This window comes from Ascaphus truei, chromosome 2, assembly GCF_040206685.1.
Source record: "Ascaphus truei isolate aAscTru1 chromosome 2, aAscTru1.hap1, whole genome shotgun sequence".
Taxonomy (NCBI): domain Eukaryota; kingdom Metazoa; phylum Chordata; class Amphibia; order Anura; family Ascaphidae; genus Ascaphus; species Ascaphus truei.
In genome coordinates, this window is record NC_134484.1 from 146,800,242 (window position 1) to 146,819,045 (window position 18,804).

Sequence of the window (18,804 nt, forward strand, 5' to 3'; positions counted from 1 at the left end):
TACAAAAAAAAAATGCAATAAGCTGCAGGCGAAATTCATATGACGATCGGTTCACATCCTGCTAAGGTGCGCTGGTGTAACCTCCTTTCCGTGAGGAGCCAAACGGCGTATCGGTAGAAATAAAACAGTGCAAAATAATTAGATTATCTCTAGAACATCGTTCCAGCAATGAATTGAATATCCAGAACGGGAAGGAAACACATCATATAGTAGGTGTCAACGGCCGTGCAGACTACAGATGTGAGTGCTGTTCACCCAAGAACATTACTCAAGAGCGTGGCTTAATGGAGATAATTAGGTAGTATGTAATCCTTTAAATGCAGAAAGGATTATGGCACAAGTGCCCTGCTACCTCCCATCAACAACGAGCCTTTTTACGAAAACAAACATTTGTCAGGGATCGTCACCTATGCACCTCCCACACAGTTAGGCTCACAAGGAAAACAAAGAGGAGGGAAGCCCTGAGAGACTAAAATAGCATACCTGGCAAGTCCTCTCTCACTAGATAGAAAGAGCCCCATACTGAATAACTACAGCTAGAATGGTGACATATTTTCATGAGTAAGGCCTCGGATATAGTACAGGCGGCGAGACGGAGCGCATGACATCACGTGCGCCTGTACTAGAAACAATCCGTGGCTTGTAGGAGTACGCTACGAGGGGGGGCCCTTGATGTCACGTGAGCGGTTCGCCCTCATTGGCTGAACCGCGCAGGTGACCCGGCCTTCGCACGGCAAAATCAAATTAATTTGTCTCCTCAAGCATCGCTAGCGTCATCTCTCTCATGCCCGCGCGCTCTATGGCCGTGCGCATTGCCTAACACCCTTCTGTTTTCGGCGCACGCGACGTCGCTCATACTATGGACGCGGGCCAACATCTTTAACCCATGAAGGGGTCATGTGCATTCAGTACAAGTATTGTTAATCGTGCATTGAAACGAGTGGTTCGTCTCTTCATAGGCCAGTAATCATTAATGGTAATGTTGGTTTTATGAAAGTCCCCAAGGTCAACTTCATGGACAAGTTGGCCAAGTAGTTCTATTTTATTACACACGAGAGTCAATTGGCGCGATAGTTACTAGAATTGATATGCCACGTGTTTTTTACAGTTACATATACAGTTGTGTGAAAAAGAAAGTACACCCTCTTTGAATTCTAGGGTTTTACATATCAGGACATAATAACAATCATCTGTTCCTTAGCAGGTCTTAAAATGAGGTAAATACAACCTCAGATGAACAACAACACATGACTATTACACCGTGTCATGATTTATTTAACAAAAATAAAGCCAAAATGGAGAAGCTATGTGTGAAAAACTAAGTGCACCCTTACTGCTTCCATAGGAATTAAGATGCTAAGTAGCAGACAGGTGCTACTAATCAAATGCCCTTGATTAATTGATTCTCCCTGCTCCAACTGTCAGCAACATTCTATACTGCATGTCCCCAAGGCTCCTGAGACATGTAGTCCCTTGCGGAGACGTCTCCCGCAACTTTGGGGACTGCGGATGTGCCACGACTGCACGGAGCATGCGCAAACATAAAATGGCCGCCACAACCTCCCCACTCTCTGCGCAGGATCTCTGTCACACATGTGCGGCTAATCACAATATGGCGGCGCCCTGCATCGGCGTCCGCCGCGGAGCTCTGAAGCGCCGGAGCGCTCCCTGCAGCTTTGCAGCCGTCTCCCCACCCCACGGACCGGGAGGTAGGGGACCTGGCTACATATGTGTATGTAAGTGCAAGAATGGAAAGAGCACAACATAAAGGCTCGTCACCTGTATCACAGCATGTACAGGTTCTACAATCCAGCAGCAAAAGAAACGTCCGGGACACAGAGAAACATTCAAGTCCAAAGGGCAAACGCTTTGCATAGATCTCAGCACAGCGTCCACCCTTTTACTGCAGCTTAACTCTTTGGGTGCCCACGGACGTAGCTCCTACATCATGGGGTGTGGCCCTCGTGACAGTAGCTACGTCATATTCGTTTTGTAGGGGACATCGCGTTCCGTCACGGAGCGATCATGGGTGCCGGAGGGAACCTGTGGCCCTTAATGCCGCGGCCCCCGCTGGCACGGAAAAATGTGCACTCCCACACAGCAGAACAGAAAACAACCTTTTCTGAAGGCTTCCCCTAAACAAATCTAACCCTCCTAATAGCAAATGCTGGGAAGATATAGATAGATATAGATATATAGAGATATATATATTTTTTTAATATTTTTTTTATTATGGGGAGGGTAAATGAATTACAAATTGAATTTCTGAGGGGCTTCTGAATGAGAAAGTGTTCGTCTGACAGTTGGATGATGAGAGGGTGAAGGTAGTTGTAAATGAGTGTGTATAATTGGAGAGATAGAGAGCCCTTGTAACAGAGGCGGAGATTAGGCAGACCCCAGCAATGTTGCAGAGAGACACCGTGCAATTACAGTAACTAAACCAGTTCTCCTCCAAGTATTCCCTGGCACATTGCTTTCAGGCTGCTCATGTTTCAAAACCACCAACCTGCAGCCGTGCTTTATTGGTGTTCTGGTCCTGCTGCTGGGTAATTACTACTTGTGACTACTTATTAAAGGGGATTCATGGCAGTCAAACCAATTATGTGTGTAATGATCTGAAAATATTAAGGCACTCCGCATGCACCTTGTATGATCCACGCTTAAGCAAAGTTAATGTTTTTCAGCATTTTGGGAAATTTTCTTCCTTTATACTACAGTAGCCTTTCTTCACCTCCGACATATCAGGATATATCAGGACATATCAGGGTGCATATCGCCTGCCGGGCACTGTCACTGTTACTGGTGCTGGATAGGCGAGTACATCACCTTATTCTGTACATCTACGCTGCACTTATGGGATCAGTATGTCAGGCAACTATTGAATCATACAGTTGGATACACATCATTGAAGAGGATTTCTGTTGATACTGTTGGATATTACATTATTAAATTGCACCAGAAAATACGGCTATTTTTTGTAATAGTAATCTAAGGCTCGGCCTATGCACACAAATAATGGCTGATCTATGGGTCTCGTGCATCTTTCTTTTCCTGCTCGGTTGGACTGTTATCACAGTGTTGTGAAGACACGGAAGTGATCTACACGCCAATCACAGAATACGTCTCGTTAGTGATTTAACCTTCTCCGCTCTCAGAAGGTGAAGCGCTGCCTCCTGATCACTTCTGGTTAATACGAGACTGGGACGTGAGAGGCTGCCCGGACGCTACAAACTGAAGCCCCAAGGCTTTTTCTGCTTCGCAAAATAAAATAACTTCTGCCACAACTATAGGACTTCAACTATTCAAATGTTATTTATTCTTTCCCCTACCGGCACAACTTTATAGGACCCAAAACTCTGGGACATACTGTGGTATGAAGGTGCTGGTGGCTATTAGGCTGAGTCCATGGTGACTCAGCCCGTGCGGAGGCGCGCTGAGGGAAAGCGGGTGCTTTCCCTGGCCTTGGTTAGCGCGCCGTCCGGGGGCGTGTCCTAGGGGGCGGGCCAGTGCCGTCACGGAGCTGGTTCGCCCTCATTGGGCGAACCGCTCACGTGACCGGCCCATCGCTCCCCTCAGCGCGCAAATGTAAAATTTTCCTAAGACCTACGCTTACGCACGCTTGCGGAAGCGTAAGCGAGTCCCTACTAAAGCCGCTCTCATTGCGGCTGCAGGGGCTCACTGGTAAGTGAGAGCGCGCCTCAGCACGGGTCAGCGCATAAGCGCTGACCATGCCCGAGGTCTTACTATGCACACTACATTGCAGGTTTTCCAGCACAGAAGTGGTTAAAGTCCAGTACAGTATGTTACCTTACTGCAGTAAAAAAAAAAAAAGCGCAAACTTGAAATATATATTCCTTTGTCATTCACATAAAGATTATCTGGGCCTATAACTATTCATTGGGTGTGAAGACACTGCAATAAAGTTCTATTTGTTGTTTGGGACCTTTGACCTTGTCATATACTGTACAAAAAAAAAAACCCATTTGCACCGAGAGGTTTTATGGCTTTGCCGGTCGGTTGGTGCTTAGAACAAGTTTATTCAGAAACTACTAAACCGTATCCACTGAATGCCTTTTGTTAAATGATTCATTATCATTGCGCGCTGTTCCTCATTACTGCCCCGTACAGCAAATAACCTAAAGATAAGCCTAAAATGTTATTCCCGCCGTGAAGGAGCTAAGGACTTTTGCAAAATGTCTGCCAGGATTTCTGTACCGAGTGTAAATATATTTTTGCATCCATTTTCTGTACAATGTGTAATTGTGCTGTAGAGACAATGTATTATAGGAGCTTGATGTATTGGAATGCAGTGTAGCTCAGGCCTTTGAGAAGATCACGGTGTATTAGCAAAACATTGTTCACGTAAAAAGAAACAGTCCCATTTTTTAAGAGCCTAAAAACGCTTTACAACGGCATAAAAACCATTCTCCCTACAATCTATAAATCTGCTTGTAGAAGAACAGTAAATAAACACACAGAATCCCAGCAAGCTAAAAAAAAAAAAAAAAAAAAAAAAAAAACCCAACACATTTTACTTTTCAAGTAAGCAGGTCTTTTTCATGTTGCTGAGTTTGGACAGATCCAATGCTATCATTCTTCCTCTAATTATAGAGGTAAATAAGAATTTTAATCAGGTAGAGTTAGGACCTATAAATTTGGTCATGCCTTGATGTGGCTTGCAGGCTTATAAATTACCCTTTTTCAAGAGAATATATTAGGTATTTCACAGTGTATTTTTGTCATATGGGATGTAGCTTTGAGCTTCTTTGTCTTTTCTTGTAGAAGAACAGTAAACTAACAATTTTAGCAGAAGCCGTGTTGAAATAATGAAACGCCTCGTGTCATTGGTAAAAACAGCTGCACACTATATGAGGTTTTCTTCATAAAAAAGGGTATAGCATAGAGATAACACAGCATATGCTAGTACAATTGAGAATATCATTTACTTTCCATACAACTCAATCCTGCTGCAATAAATCTCAACATATCACACAAATACATAACAATGAAGCTCACCAAATCTTAACATTTTCTTGCAAACTTCAACAAGACAGTTATTAAAGTAAGCCACATACATTTGTCTCCCTTTCGAAATAGACTAATGTCTTTATTGTAAGTTATGTAGTGTACATCATAAAAAGAGAATTCTGCATGCCCCCCTCCCTGCTGATAGTTGCCATTATCAGTAACCAGAATGATGACATCAGAATGGTATTACATCATTAAGTGACTCGCGTAACAAACGTGAGAGACTGTATTTGATATTTGCATCCAAATTGGGTCTTGGTCATTTTTTTACTCAATACCAATGTATTAATTTATGTTGGGGTACATTAGATCCATTTTTATACACAACAAGCATGAGGTTTCTCACCAAGAACCATAAACATACCTGGCTCCTGAAATTTGGCTCTGATATTCTAATAACCAACGTGATCTTTATGTATTGGCAAATTTCTGCCAGTACAGTCTTTAAAAATTAAGCAGTTTCATTACATTGAAAACCTCGAACTGGTTTTAATAATATTTACATAGTAAATATGTGCTAAATAATTGCACAAAGGAGATAAACTGCTAATAAAATGGCAACCCTAACTAGCTATACCAGTTTTCCCCCCTCTAGATTTATTTATCCTTTAACATAGGGGTGCACAACTCCAGTCCTTAAGTCCCTCCCTTCCCCCAACAGGTCAGGTTTTTAGGATATCCCTGCTGCAGCACAGGTGGCTCAATCAGATTTGAGCCACCTGTGCTGATGCTGGGATATCCTGAAAACCTGACCTGTTGGGGGTTGGGGGGGGGGGGGGGTTGGCTGGAGTGCTGGAGGTGAGCACCCTGCTTAATCACAATGTCTCTCACCTGCAGTGAAGAAGACTATAGACAAACAAGGCAAGACTCAGTAGAATGGGAGCAGAACACGGCTTACCTCTGTTTCTGTGCATCTAGAACCACTCGACTCATCTGTAGAAGAGAAACCATATGTTAATTTCCATGCAAGAAAAATTAGCTTTGTTTTCTACATCATTTACTTTCAAAACATGTAATAAACATATTGCTTTCAACAAAATAATGTTTACATTTTTCATAATAAAATATCTAAGCATTTTACAATTCGTGATTCAGAAGCATTAATTTACCAACGTCCGGGTGGTACGCCATTACCAGCGTCCGGGTGGTACGCCATTACCAGCGTCCGGGTGGTACGCCATTACCAGCGTCCGGGTGGTACGCCATTACCAGCGTCGGGGTGGTACGCCATTACCAACGTCCGGGTGGTACGCCATTACCAGCGTCCGGGTGGTACGCCATTACCAGCGTCCGGGTATTACGCCATTACCAGCGTCCGGGTGGTACGCCATTACCAACGTCCGGGTGGTACGCCATTACCAACGTCCGGGTGGTACGCCATTACCAGCGTCGGGGTGGTACGCCATTACCAGCGTCCGGGTGGTACGCCATTACCAGCGTCCGGGTGGTACGCCATTACCAGCGTCCGGGTGGTACGCCATTACCAGCGTCCGGGTGGTACGCCATTACCAGCGTCCGGGTGGTACGCCATTACCAGCGTCCGGGTGGTACGCCATTACCAACGTCCGGGTGGTACGCCATTACCAGCGTCGGGGTGGTACGCCATTACCAGCGGCCGGGTGGTACGCCATTACCAACGTCCGGGTGGTACGCCATTACCAACGCCCGGGTATTACGCCATTACCAACGTCCGGGTGGTACGCCATTACCAACGTCCGGGTGGTACGCCATTACCAGCGTCGGGGTGGTACGCCATTACCAGCGGCCGGGTGGTACGCCATTACCAGCATCCGGGTGGTACGCCATTACCAACGTCCGGGTATTACGCCATTACCAGCGGCCGGGTGGTACGCCATTACCAACGTCCGGGTGGTACGCCATTACCAGCGCCCGGGTGGTACGCCATTACCAGCGTCCGGGTGGTACGCCATTACCAGCGGCCGGGTGGTACGCCATTACCAGCGGCCGGGTGGTACGCCATTACCAGCGTCCGGGTGGTACCCCATTACCAACGCCCGGGTGGTACGCCATTACCAGCGTCCGGGTGGTACGCCATTACCAGCGTCCGGGTGGTACGCCATTACCAGCGGACGGGTGGTACGCCATTACCAGCGGCCGGGTGGTACGCCATTACCAGCGTCCGGGTGGTACGCCATTACCAACGCCCGGGTGGTACGCCAATACCCACATCCGGGTGGTACGCCATTACCAGCGTCGGGGTGGTACGCCATTACCAACGTCCGGGTGGTACGCCATTACCAGCGTCCGGGTGGTACGCCAATACCCACATCCGGGTATTACGCCATTACCAGCGGACGGGTGGTACGCCATTACCAGCGCCCGGGTGGTACCCCATTACCAGCGCCCGGGTGGTACGCCATTATCAGCGGCCGGGTGGTACGCAATTACCAGCGTCCGGGTGGTACGCCATTACCAGCGTCCGGGTATTACGCCATTACCAGCGTCCGGGTATTACGCCATTACCAGCGGCCGGGTGGTACGCCATTACCAGCGGCCGGGTGGTACGCCATTACCAACGTCCGGGTATTACGCCATTACCAACGTCCGGGTATTACGCCATTACCAACGTCCGGGTGGTACGCCATTACCAGCGTCGGGGTGGTACGCCATTACCAACGTCCGGGTGGTACGCCATTACCAGCGTCCGGGTGGTACGCCATTACCAGCGTCCGGGTATTACGCCATTACCAGCGTCCGGGTGGTACGCCATTACCAGCGTCCGGGTGGTACGCCATTACCAACGTCCGGGTGGTACGCCATTACCAGCGTCCGGGTGGTACGCCATTACCAGCGTCCGGGTGGTACGCCATTACCAGCGGCCGGGTATTACGCCATTACCAGCGGCCGGGTGGTACGCCATTACCAGCGGCCGGGTATTACGCCATTACCAACATCCGGGTGGTACGCCATTACCAGCGGACGGGTGGTACGCCATTACCAGCGCCCGGGTGGTACCCCATTACCAGCGCACGGGTGGTACGCCATTATCAGCGGCCGGGTGGTACGCCATTACCAGCGTCCGGGTATTACGCCATTACCAGCGTCCGGGTGGTACGCCATTACCAGCGGCCGGGTGGTACGCCATTACCAACGTCCGGGTGGTACGCCATTACCAGCGTCCGGGTGGTACGCCATTACCAGCGTCCGGGTGGTACGCCATTACCAACGTCCGGGTGGTACGCTATTACCAACGTCCGGGTGGTACGCCATTACCAGCGGCCGGGTATTACGCCATTACCAACGTCCGGGTATTACGCCATTACCAGCGTCCGGGTGGTACGCCATTACCAACGTCCGGGTGGTACGCTATTACCAACGTCCGGGTGGTACGCCATTACCAGCGGCCGGGTATTACGCCATTACCAACGTCCGGGTATTACGCCATTACCAACGTCCGGGTGGTACGCCATTACCAGCGTCCGGGTGGTACGCCATTACCAGCGTCCGGGTATTACGCCATTACCAACATCCGGGTGGTACGCCATTACCAGCGGCCGGGTATTACGCCATTACCAGCGGCCGGGTGGTACGCCATTACCAGCGTCCGGGTGGTACGCCATTACCAACGTCCGGGTGGTACGCCATTACCAACGTCCGGGTGGTACGCCATTACCAGCGTCCGGGTGGTACGCCATTACCAGCGTCCGGGTGGTACGCCATTACCAACGTCCGGGTGGTACGCCATTACCAACGTCCGGGTGGTACGCCATTACCAGCGTCCGGGTGGTACGCCATTACCAACGTCCGGGTATTACGCCATTACCAACGTCCGGGTATTACGCCATTACCAGCGTCCGGGTGGTACGCCATTACCAGCGGCCGGGTATTACGCCATTACCAGCGGCCGGGTGGTACGCCATTACCAGCGGCCGGGTATTACGCCATTACCAGCGTCCGGGTGGTACGCCATTACCAGCGTCCGGGTGGTACGCCATTACCAGCGGCCGGGTATTACGCCATTACCAACGTCCGGGTATTACGCCATTACCAGCGTCCGGGTGGTACGCCATTACCAGCGTCCGGGTGGTACGCCATTACCAGCGTCCGGGTATTACGCCATTACCAACGTCCGGGTATTACGCCATTACCAGCGGCCGGGTGGTACGCCATTACCAACGTCCGGGTATTACGCCATTACCAGCGTCCGGGTGGTACGCCATTACCAGCGTCCGGGTGGTACGCCATTACCAGCGTCCGGGTGGTACGCCATTACCAGCGTCCGGGTGGTACGCCATTACCAGCGTCCGGGTGGTACGCCATTACCAGCGTCCGGGTGGCACGCCATTACCAGCGTCCGGGTGGTACGCCATTACCAGCGTCCGGGTGGTACGCCATTACCAACGTCCGGGTATTACGCCATTACCAGCGTCCGGGTGGTACGCCATTATCAGCGGCCGGGTGGTACGCCATTACCAGCGTCCGGGTATTACGCCATTACCAGCGTCCGGGTGGTACGCCATTACCAGCGGCCGGGTGGTACGCCATTACCAACGTCCGGGTATTACGCCATTACCAGCGTCCGGGTGGTACGCCATTACCAACGTCCGGGTGGTACGCTATTACCAGCGTCCGGGTGGTACGCCATTACCAGCGTCCGGGTATTACGCCATTACCAACGTCCGGGTATTACGCCATTACCAGCGTCCGGGTGGCACGCCATTACCAGCGTCCGGGTGGTACGCCATTACCAGCGTCCGGGTGGTACGCCATTACCAACGTCCGGGTATTACGCCATTACCAGCGTCCGGGTGGTACGCCATTATCAGCGGCCGGGTGGTACGCCATTACCAGCGTCCGGGTATTACGCCATTACCAGCGTCCGGGTGGTACGCCATTACCAGCGGCCGGGTGGTACGCCATTACCAACGTCCGGGTATTACGCCATTACCAGCGTCCGGGTGGTACGCCATTACCAGCGTCCGGGTGGTACGCCATTACCAGCGTCCGGGTGGTACGCCATTACCAGCGTCCGGGTGGTACGCCATTACCAGCGTCCGGGTGGTACGCCATTACCAGCGTCCGGGTGGTACGCCATTACCAACGTCCGGGTGGTACGCTATTACCAGCGTCCGGGTGGTACGCCATTACCAACGTCCGGGTATTACGCCATTACCAGCGGCTGGGTGGTACGCCATTACCAACGTCCGGGTATTACGCCATTACCAGCGTCCGGGTATTACGCCATTACCAACGTCCGGGTATTACGCCATTACCAGCGGCCGGGTGGTACGCCATTACCAGCGTCCGGGTGGTACGCCATTACCAACGTCCGGGTATTACGCCATTACCAGCGGCCGGGTGGTACGCCATTACCAGCGGCCGGGTATTACGCCATTACCAGCGGCCGGGTGGTACGCCATTACCAACGTCCGGGTATTACGCCATTACCAGCGTCCGGGTATTACGCCATTACCAACGTCCGGGTATTACGCCATTACCAGCGGCCGGGTGGTACGCCATTACCAGCGTCCGGGTGGTACGCCATTACCAACGTCCGGGTATTACGCCATTACCAGCGGCCGGGTGGTACGCCATTACCAGCGTCCGGGTGGTACGCCATTACCAGCGCCCGGGTGGTACGCCATTAACAGCGTCCGGGTGGTACGCCATTACCAGCGGCCGGGTGGTACGCCATTACCAGCGGCCGGGTGGTACGCCATTACCAGCGTCCGGGTGGTACCCCATTACCAACGCCCGGGTGGTACGCCATTACCAGCGTCCGGGTGGTACGCCATTACCAGCGTCCGGGTGGTACGCCATTACCAGCGTCCGGGTGGTACGCCATTACCAGCGGCCGGGTGGTACGCCATTACCAGCGGCCGGGTGGTACGCCATTACCAACGCCCGGGTGGTACGCCAATACCCACATCCGGGTGGTACGCCATTACCAGCGTCGGGGTGGTACGCCATTACCAACGTCCGGGTGGTACGCCATTACCAGCGTCCGGGTGGTACGCCAATACCCACATCCGGGTATTACGCCATTACCAGCGGACGGGTGGTACGCCATTACCAGCGCCCGGGTGGTACCCCATTACCAGCGCCCGGGTGGTACGCCATTATCAGCGGCCGGGTGGTACGCAATTACCAGCGTCCGGGTGGTACGCCATTACCAGCGTCCGGGTGGTACGCCATTACCAACGTCCGGGTGGTACGCTATTACCAACGTCCGGGTGGTACGCCATTACCAGCGGCCGGGTGGTACGCCATTACCAGCGGCCGGGTGGTACGCCATTACCAGCGGCCGGGTGGTACGCCATTACCAACGTCCGGGTATTACGCCATTACCAACGTCCGGGTATTACGCCATTACCAACGTCCGGGTGGTACGCCATTACCAGCGTCGGGGTGGTACGCCATTACCAACGTCCGGGTGGTACGCCATTACCAGCGTCCGGGTGGTACGCCATTACCAGCGTCCGGGTATTACGCCATTACCAGCGTCCGGGTGGTACGCCATTACCAGCGTCCGGGTGGTACGCCATTACCAACGTCCGGGTGGTACGCCATTACCAGCGTCCGGGTGGTACGCCATTACCAGCGTCCGGGTGGTACGCCATTACCAGCGTCCGGGTATTACGCCATTACCAGCGGCCGGGTGGTACGCCATTACCAGCGGCCGGGTATTACGCCATTACCAACATCCGGGTGGTACGCCATTACCAGCGGACGGGTGGTACGCCATTACCAGCGCCCGGGTGGTACCCCATTACCAGCGCCCGGGTGGTACGCCATTATCAGCGGCCGGGTGGTACGCCATTACCAGCGTCCGGGTATTACGCCATTACCAGCGTCCGGGTGGTACGCCATTACCAGCGGCCGGGTGGTACGCCATTACCAACGTCCGGGTGGTACCCCATTACCAACGTCCGGGTATTACGCCATTACCAGCGTCCGGGTGGTACGCCATTACCAACGTCCGGGTGGTACGCTATTACCAACGTCCGGGTGGTACGCCATTACCAGCGGCCGGGTGGTACGCCATTACCAACGTCCGGGTATTACGCCATTACCAACGTCCGGGTGGTACGCCATTACCAGCGTCCGGGTATTACGCCATTACCAACATCCGGGTGGTACGCCATTACCAGCGGCCGGGTATTACGCCATTACCAGCGGCCGGGTGGTACGCCATTACCAGCGTCCGGGTGGTACGCCATTACCAACGTCCGGGTGGTACGCCATTACCAACGTCCGGGTGGTACGCCATTACCAGCGTCCGGGTGGTACGCCATTACCAGCGTCCGGGTGGTACGCCATTACCAGCGTCCGGGTGGTACGCCATTACCAACGTCCGGGTGGTACGCCATTACCAACGTCCGGGTGGTACGCCATTACCAGCGTCCGGGTGGTACGCCATTACCAACGTCCGGGTATTACGCCATTACCAACGTCCGGGTATTACGCCATTACCAGCGTCCGGGTGGTACGCCATTACCAGCGGCCGGGTATTACGCCATTACCAGCGGCCGGGTGGTACGCCATTACCAGCGGCCGGGTATTACGCCATTACCAGCGTCCGGGTGGTACGCCATTACCAGCGTCCGGGTGGTACGCCATTACCAGCGGCCGGGTATTACGCCATTACCAACGTCCGGGTATTACGCCATTACCAGCGTCCGGGTGGTACGCCATTACCAGCGTCCGGGTGGTACGCCATTACCAGCGTCCGGGTATTACGCCATTACCAACGTCCGGGTATTACGCCATTACCAGCGGCCGGGTGGTACGCCATTACCAACGTCCGGGTATTACGCCATTACCAGCGTCCGGGTGGTACGCCATTACCAGCGTCCGGGTGGTACGCCATTACCAGCGTCCGGGTGGTACGCCATTACCAGCGTCCGGGTGGTACGCCATTACCAGCGTCCGGGTGGTACGCCATTACCAGCGTCCGGGTGGCACGCCATTACCAGCGTCCGGGTGGTACGCCATTACCAGCGTCCGGGTGGTACGCCATTACCAACGTCCGGGTATTACGCCATTACCAGCGTCCGGGTGGTACGCCATTATCAGCGGCCGGGTGGTACGCCATTACCAGCGTCCGGGTATTACGCCATTACCAGCGTCCGGGTGGTACGCCATTACCAGCGGCCGGGTGGTACGCCATTACCAACGTCCGGGTATTACGCCATTACCAGCGTCCGGGTGGTACGCCATTACCAACGTCCGGGTGGTACGCTATTACCAGCGTCCGGGTGGTACGCCATTACCAGCGTCCGGGTATTACGCCATTACCAACGTCCGGGTATTACGCCATTACCAGCGGCCGGGTGGTACGCCATTACCAGCGTCCGGGTGGTACGCCATTACCAGCGTCCGGGTGGTACGCCATTACCAACGTCCGGGTGGTACGCTATTACCAACGTCCGGGTGGTACGCCATTACCAGCGGCCGGGTGGTACGCCATTACCAACGTCCGGGTGGTACGCCATTACCAGCGTCCGGGTATTACGCCATTACCAGCGTCCGGGTGGTACGCCATTACCAGCGTCCGGGTGGTACGCCATTACCAGCGTCCGGGTGGTACGCCATTACCAGCGTCCGGGTGGTACGCCATTACCAGCGTCCGGGTGGTACGCCATTACCAGCGTCCGGGTGGTACGCCATTACCAGCGTCCGGGTGGTACGCCATTACCAACGGCCGGGTGGTACGCCATTACCAACGTCCGGGTATTACGCCATTACCAGCGTCCGGGTGGTACGCCATTACCAGCGGCCGGGTATTACGCCATTACCAACGTCCGGGTGGTACGCCATTACCAGCGTCCGGGTGGTACGCCATTACCAACGTCCGGGTATTACGCCATTACCAACGTCCGGGTATTACGCCATTACCAGCGTCCGGGTGGTACGCCATTACCAGCGGCCGGGTATTACGCCATTACCAGCGGCCGGGTATTACGCCATTACCAGCGTCCGGGTGGTACGCCATTACCAGCGTCCGGGTGGTACGCCATTACCAGCGGCCGGGTGGTACGCCATTACCAGCGTCCGGGTATTACGCCATTACCAACGTCCGGGTATTACGCCATTACCAGCGGCCGGGTGGTACGCCATTACCAGCGTCCGGGTGGTACGCCATTACCAACGTCCGGGTATTACGCCATTACCAACGTCCGGGTATTACGCCATTACCAGCGTCCGGGTATTACGCCATTACCAACGTCCGGGTATTACGCCATTACCAACGTCCGGGTATTACGCCATTACCAGCGTCCGGGTGGTACGCCATTACCAGCGTCCGGGTGGTACGCCATTACCAACGTCCGGGTATTACGCCATTACCAGCGTCCGGGTGGTACGCCATTACCAGCGTCCGGGTGGTACGCCATTACCAGCGTCCGGGTGGTACGCCATTACCAGCGTCCGGGTGGTACGCCATTACCAGCGTCCGGGTGGTACGCCATTACCAGCGTCCGGGTGGTACGCCATTACCAGCGTCCGGGTGGCACGCCATTACCAGCGTCCGGGTGGTACGCCATTACCAGCGTCCGGGTGGTACGCCATTACCAACGTCCGGGTATTACGCCATTACCAGCGGCTGGGTGGTACGCCATTACCAACGTCCGGGTATTACGCCATTACCAGCGTCCGGGTATTACGCCATTACCAACGTCCGGGTATTACGCCATTACCAGCGGCCGGGTGGTACGCCATTACCAACGTCCGGGTGGTACGCCATTACCAACGGCCGGGTGGTACGCCATTACCAGCGTCCGGGTGGTACGCCATTACCAACGTCCGGGTATTACGCCATTACCAGCGGCCGGGTGGTACGCCATTACCAGCGGCCGGGTATTACGCCATTACCAGCGGCCGGGTGGTACGCCATTACCAGCGTCCGGGTGGTACGCCATTACCAACGTCCGGGTATTACGCCATTACCAGCGTCCGGGTATTACGCCATTACCAGCGGCCGGGTGGTACGCCATTACCAACGTCCGGGTATTACGCCATTACCAGCGGCCGGGTGGTACGCCATTACCAACGTCCGGGTGGTACGCCATTACCAGCGTCCGGGTATTACGCCATTACCAGCGGCCGGGTGGTACGCCATTACCAGCGTCCGGGTGGTACGCCATTACCAACGTCCGGGTATTACGCCATTACCAACGTCCGGGTGGTACGCCATTACCAGCATCCGGGTATTACGCCATTACCAGCGTCCGGGTGGTACGCCATTACCAACGTCCGGGTATTACGCCATTACCAGCGTCCGGGTATTACGCCATTACCAACGTCCGGGTATTACGCCATTACCAGCGGCCGGGTGGTACGCCATTACCAACGTCCGGGTGGTACGCCATTACCAGCGTCCGGGTATTACGCCATTACCAACGTCCGGGTGGTACGCCATTACCAACGTCCGGGTGGTACGCCATTACCAACGTCCGGGTGGTACGCCATTACCAACGTCCGGGTATTACGCCATTACCAGCGGCCGGGTGGTACGCCATTACCAACGTCCGGGTGGTACGCCATTACCAACGTCCGGGTATTACGCCATTACCAGCGGCCGGGTGGTACGCCATTACCAGCGGCCGGGTGGTACGCCATTACCAACGTCCGGGTGGTACGCCATTACCAGCGTCGGGGTGGTACGCCATTACCAGCGTCCGGGTGGTACGCCATTACCAACGGCCGGGTGGTACGCCATTACCAACGGCCGGGTGGTACGCCATTACCAACGGCCGGGTGGTACGCCATTACCAACGGCCGGGTGGTACGCCATTACCAACGTCCGGGTGGTACGCCATTACCAGCGGCCGGGTGGTACGCCATTACCAACGTCCGGGTGGTACGCCATTACCAGCGGCCGGGTGGTACGCCATTACCAACGTCCGGGTGGTACGCCATTACCAACGGCCGGGTGGTACGCCATTACCAGCGTCGGGGTGGTACGCCATTACCAACGGCCGGGTGGTACGCCATTACCAACGTCCGGGTGGTACGCCATTACCAGCGGCCGGGTGGTACGCCATTACCAACGTCCGGGTGGTACGCCATTACCAGCGGCCGGGTGGTACGCCATTACCAACGTCCGGGTGGTACGCCATTACCAACGTCCGGGTGGTACGCCATTACCAGCGGCCGGGTGGTACGCCATTACCAACGTCCGGGTATTACGCCATTACCAGCGGCCGGGTGGTACGCCATTACCAGCGGCCGGGTGGTACGCCATTACCAACGTCCGGGTGGTACGCCATTACCAACGCCCGGGTGGTACGCCATTACCAGCGTCGGGGTGGTACGCCATTACCACCGTCCGGGTGGGACGCCATTACCAGCGGCCGGGTGGTACGCCATTACCAGCGTCCGGGTGGTACGCCATTACCAACGCCCGGGTGGTACGCCATTACCAGCGTCCGGGTGGTACGCCATTACCAGCGTCCGGGTGGTACGCCATTACCAACGCCCGGGTGGTACGCCATTACCAACGGCCGGGTGGTACGCCATTACCAGCGTCGGGGTGGTACGCCATTACCAGAGGCCGGGTGGTACGCCATTACCAACGGCCGGGTGGTACGCCATTACCAACGGCCGGGTGGTACGCCATTACCAACGGCCGGGTGGTACGCCATTACCAACGGCCGGGTGGTACGCCATTACCAACGTCCGGGTGGTACGCCATTACCAGCGGCCGGGTGGTACGCCATTACCAACGTCCGGGTGGTACGCCATTACCAGCGGCCGGGTGGTACGCCATTACCAACGTCCGGGTGGTACGCCATTACCAACGTCCGGGTATTACGCCATTACCAGCGGCCGGGTGGTACGCCATTACCAACGTCCGGGTGGTACGCCATTACCAGCGTCGGGGTGGTACGCCATTACCAGAGGCCGGGTGGTACGCCATTACCAACGGCCGGGTGGTACGCCATTACCAACGGCCGGGTGGTACGCCATTACCAGCGTCGGGGTGGTACGCCATTACCAGCGGCCGGGTGGTACGCCATTACCAACGGCCGGGTGGTACGCCATTACCAACGGCCGAGTGGTACGCCATTACCAACGGCCGGGTGGTACGCCATTACCAACGGCCGGGTGGTACGCCATTACCAGCGTCCGGGTGGTACGCCATTACCAGCGTCCGGGTGGTACGCCATTACCAACGTCCGGGTGGTACGCCATTACCAGCGGCCGGGTGGTACGCCATTACCAGCGTCCGGGTGGTACGCCATTACCAGCGTCCGGGTGGTACGCCATTACCAGCGTCCGGGTGGTACGCCATTACCAGCGTCCGGGTGGTACGCCATTACCAGCGTCCGGGTGGTACGCCATTACCAGCGTCCGGGTGGTACGCCATTACCAGCGTCCGGGTGGTACGCCATTACCAGCGTCGGGGTGGTACGCCATTACCAACGTCCGGGTGGTACGCCATTACCAGCGTCGGGGTGGTACGCCATTACCAACGTCCGGGTGGTACGCCATTACCAACGTCCGGGTGGTACGCCATTACCAACGGCCGGGTGGTACGCCATTACCAGCGTCCGGGTGGTACGCCATTACCAGCGTCCGGGTGGTACGCCATTACCAGCGTCCGGGTGGTACGCCATTACCAGCGTCCGGGTGGTACGCCATTACCAGCGTCCGGGTGGTACGCCATTACCAGCGGCCGGGTGGTACGCCATTACCAGCGGCCGGGTGGTACGCCATTACCAGCGTCCGGGTGGTACGCCATTACCAACGTCCGGGTGGTACGCCATTACCAACGTCCGGGTGGTACGCCATTACCAACGGCCGGGTGGTACGCCATTACCAGCGGCCGGGTGGTACGCCATTACCAGCGTCCGGGTGGTACGCCATTACCAACGTCCGGGTGGTACGCCATTACCAGCGTCCGGGTGGTACGCCATTACCAACGTCCGGGTGGTACGCCATTACCAGCGTCCGGGTGGTACGCCATTACCAGCGTCCGGGTGGTACGCCATTACCAGCGTCGGGGTGGTACGCCATTACCAACGTCCGGGTGGTACGCCATTACCAGCGGCCGGGTGGTACGCCATTACCAGCGTCCGGGTGGTACGCCATTACCAGCGCCCGGGTGGTACGCCATTACCAGCGCCCGGGTGGTACGCCATTACCAGCGTCCGGGTGGTACGCCATTACCAACGCCCGGGTGGTACGCCATTACCAGCGGACGGGTGGTACGCCATTACCAGCGGCGGGTATTACGCCATTACCAGCGTCCGGGTATTACGCCATTACCAGCGGCCGGGTGGTACGCCATTACAAGCGTCCGGGTGGTACGCCATTACCAGCGTCCGGGTGGTACGCCATTACCAGCGTCCGGGTGGTACGCCATTACCAGCGTCCGGGTGGTACGCCATTACCAGCGGCCGGGTGGTACGCCATTACCAGCGTCGGGGTGGTACGCCATTACCAACGTCCGGGTGGTACGCCATTACCAACGTCCGGGTGGTACGCCATTACCAACGTCCGGGTGGTACGCCATTACCAGCGGCCGGGTGGTACGCCATTAGTGACAGATGTGCACGTTGAACTTGTACAACCTCGTGTATTTATAACCACCCATCATAAACTACTATATATCACATTGGGATTATTTTTTTTTTTTTTTTACAGCTAAAACAGGGTCATGAGATACTCTGCAGGATTTCTCCTTGTCCATTCAGCTTCTACACTATGGGGGCTAGTCAAATAGCTTCAATAATGCCAATCGGGGGGGGGAGGGGTTGGAAAAAACTACTGCAGGGAAACTTCCATTAAGGCAAATGACAGTTTCCGTGC

At 55.4% G+C, this 18,804-nt stretch overlaps 1 protein-coding gene across 7 annotated transcripts in view; it reads right to left on the reverse strand.

The window, feature by feature from the left end:
• The window catches only part of SPIRE1 (spire type actin nucleation factor 1), a 177,679-nt gene that overhangs the window by 138,815 nt on the left and 20,060 nt on the right, over positions 1–18,804 (reverse strand). For 6 of the 7 annotated variants that reach the window (XR_012799079.1, XM_075585396.1, XM_075585397.1 and 3 more), the window contains exon 2: positions 5,927–5,961. The exons of the other annotated variant lie outside the window; for it this stretch is intronic. Coding sequence is in view for 5 of the 6 variants with exons in the window: in XM_075585396.1 (XP_075441511.1) it covers positions 5,927–5,961 (35 nt within the window). In the remaining variant the exon portion in view is untranslated. The remainder of the gene's footprint in view (positions 1–5,926; positions 5,962–18,804) is intronic. 7 annotated transcript variants of the gene reach the window in all.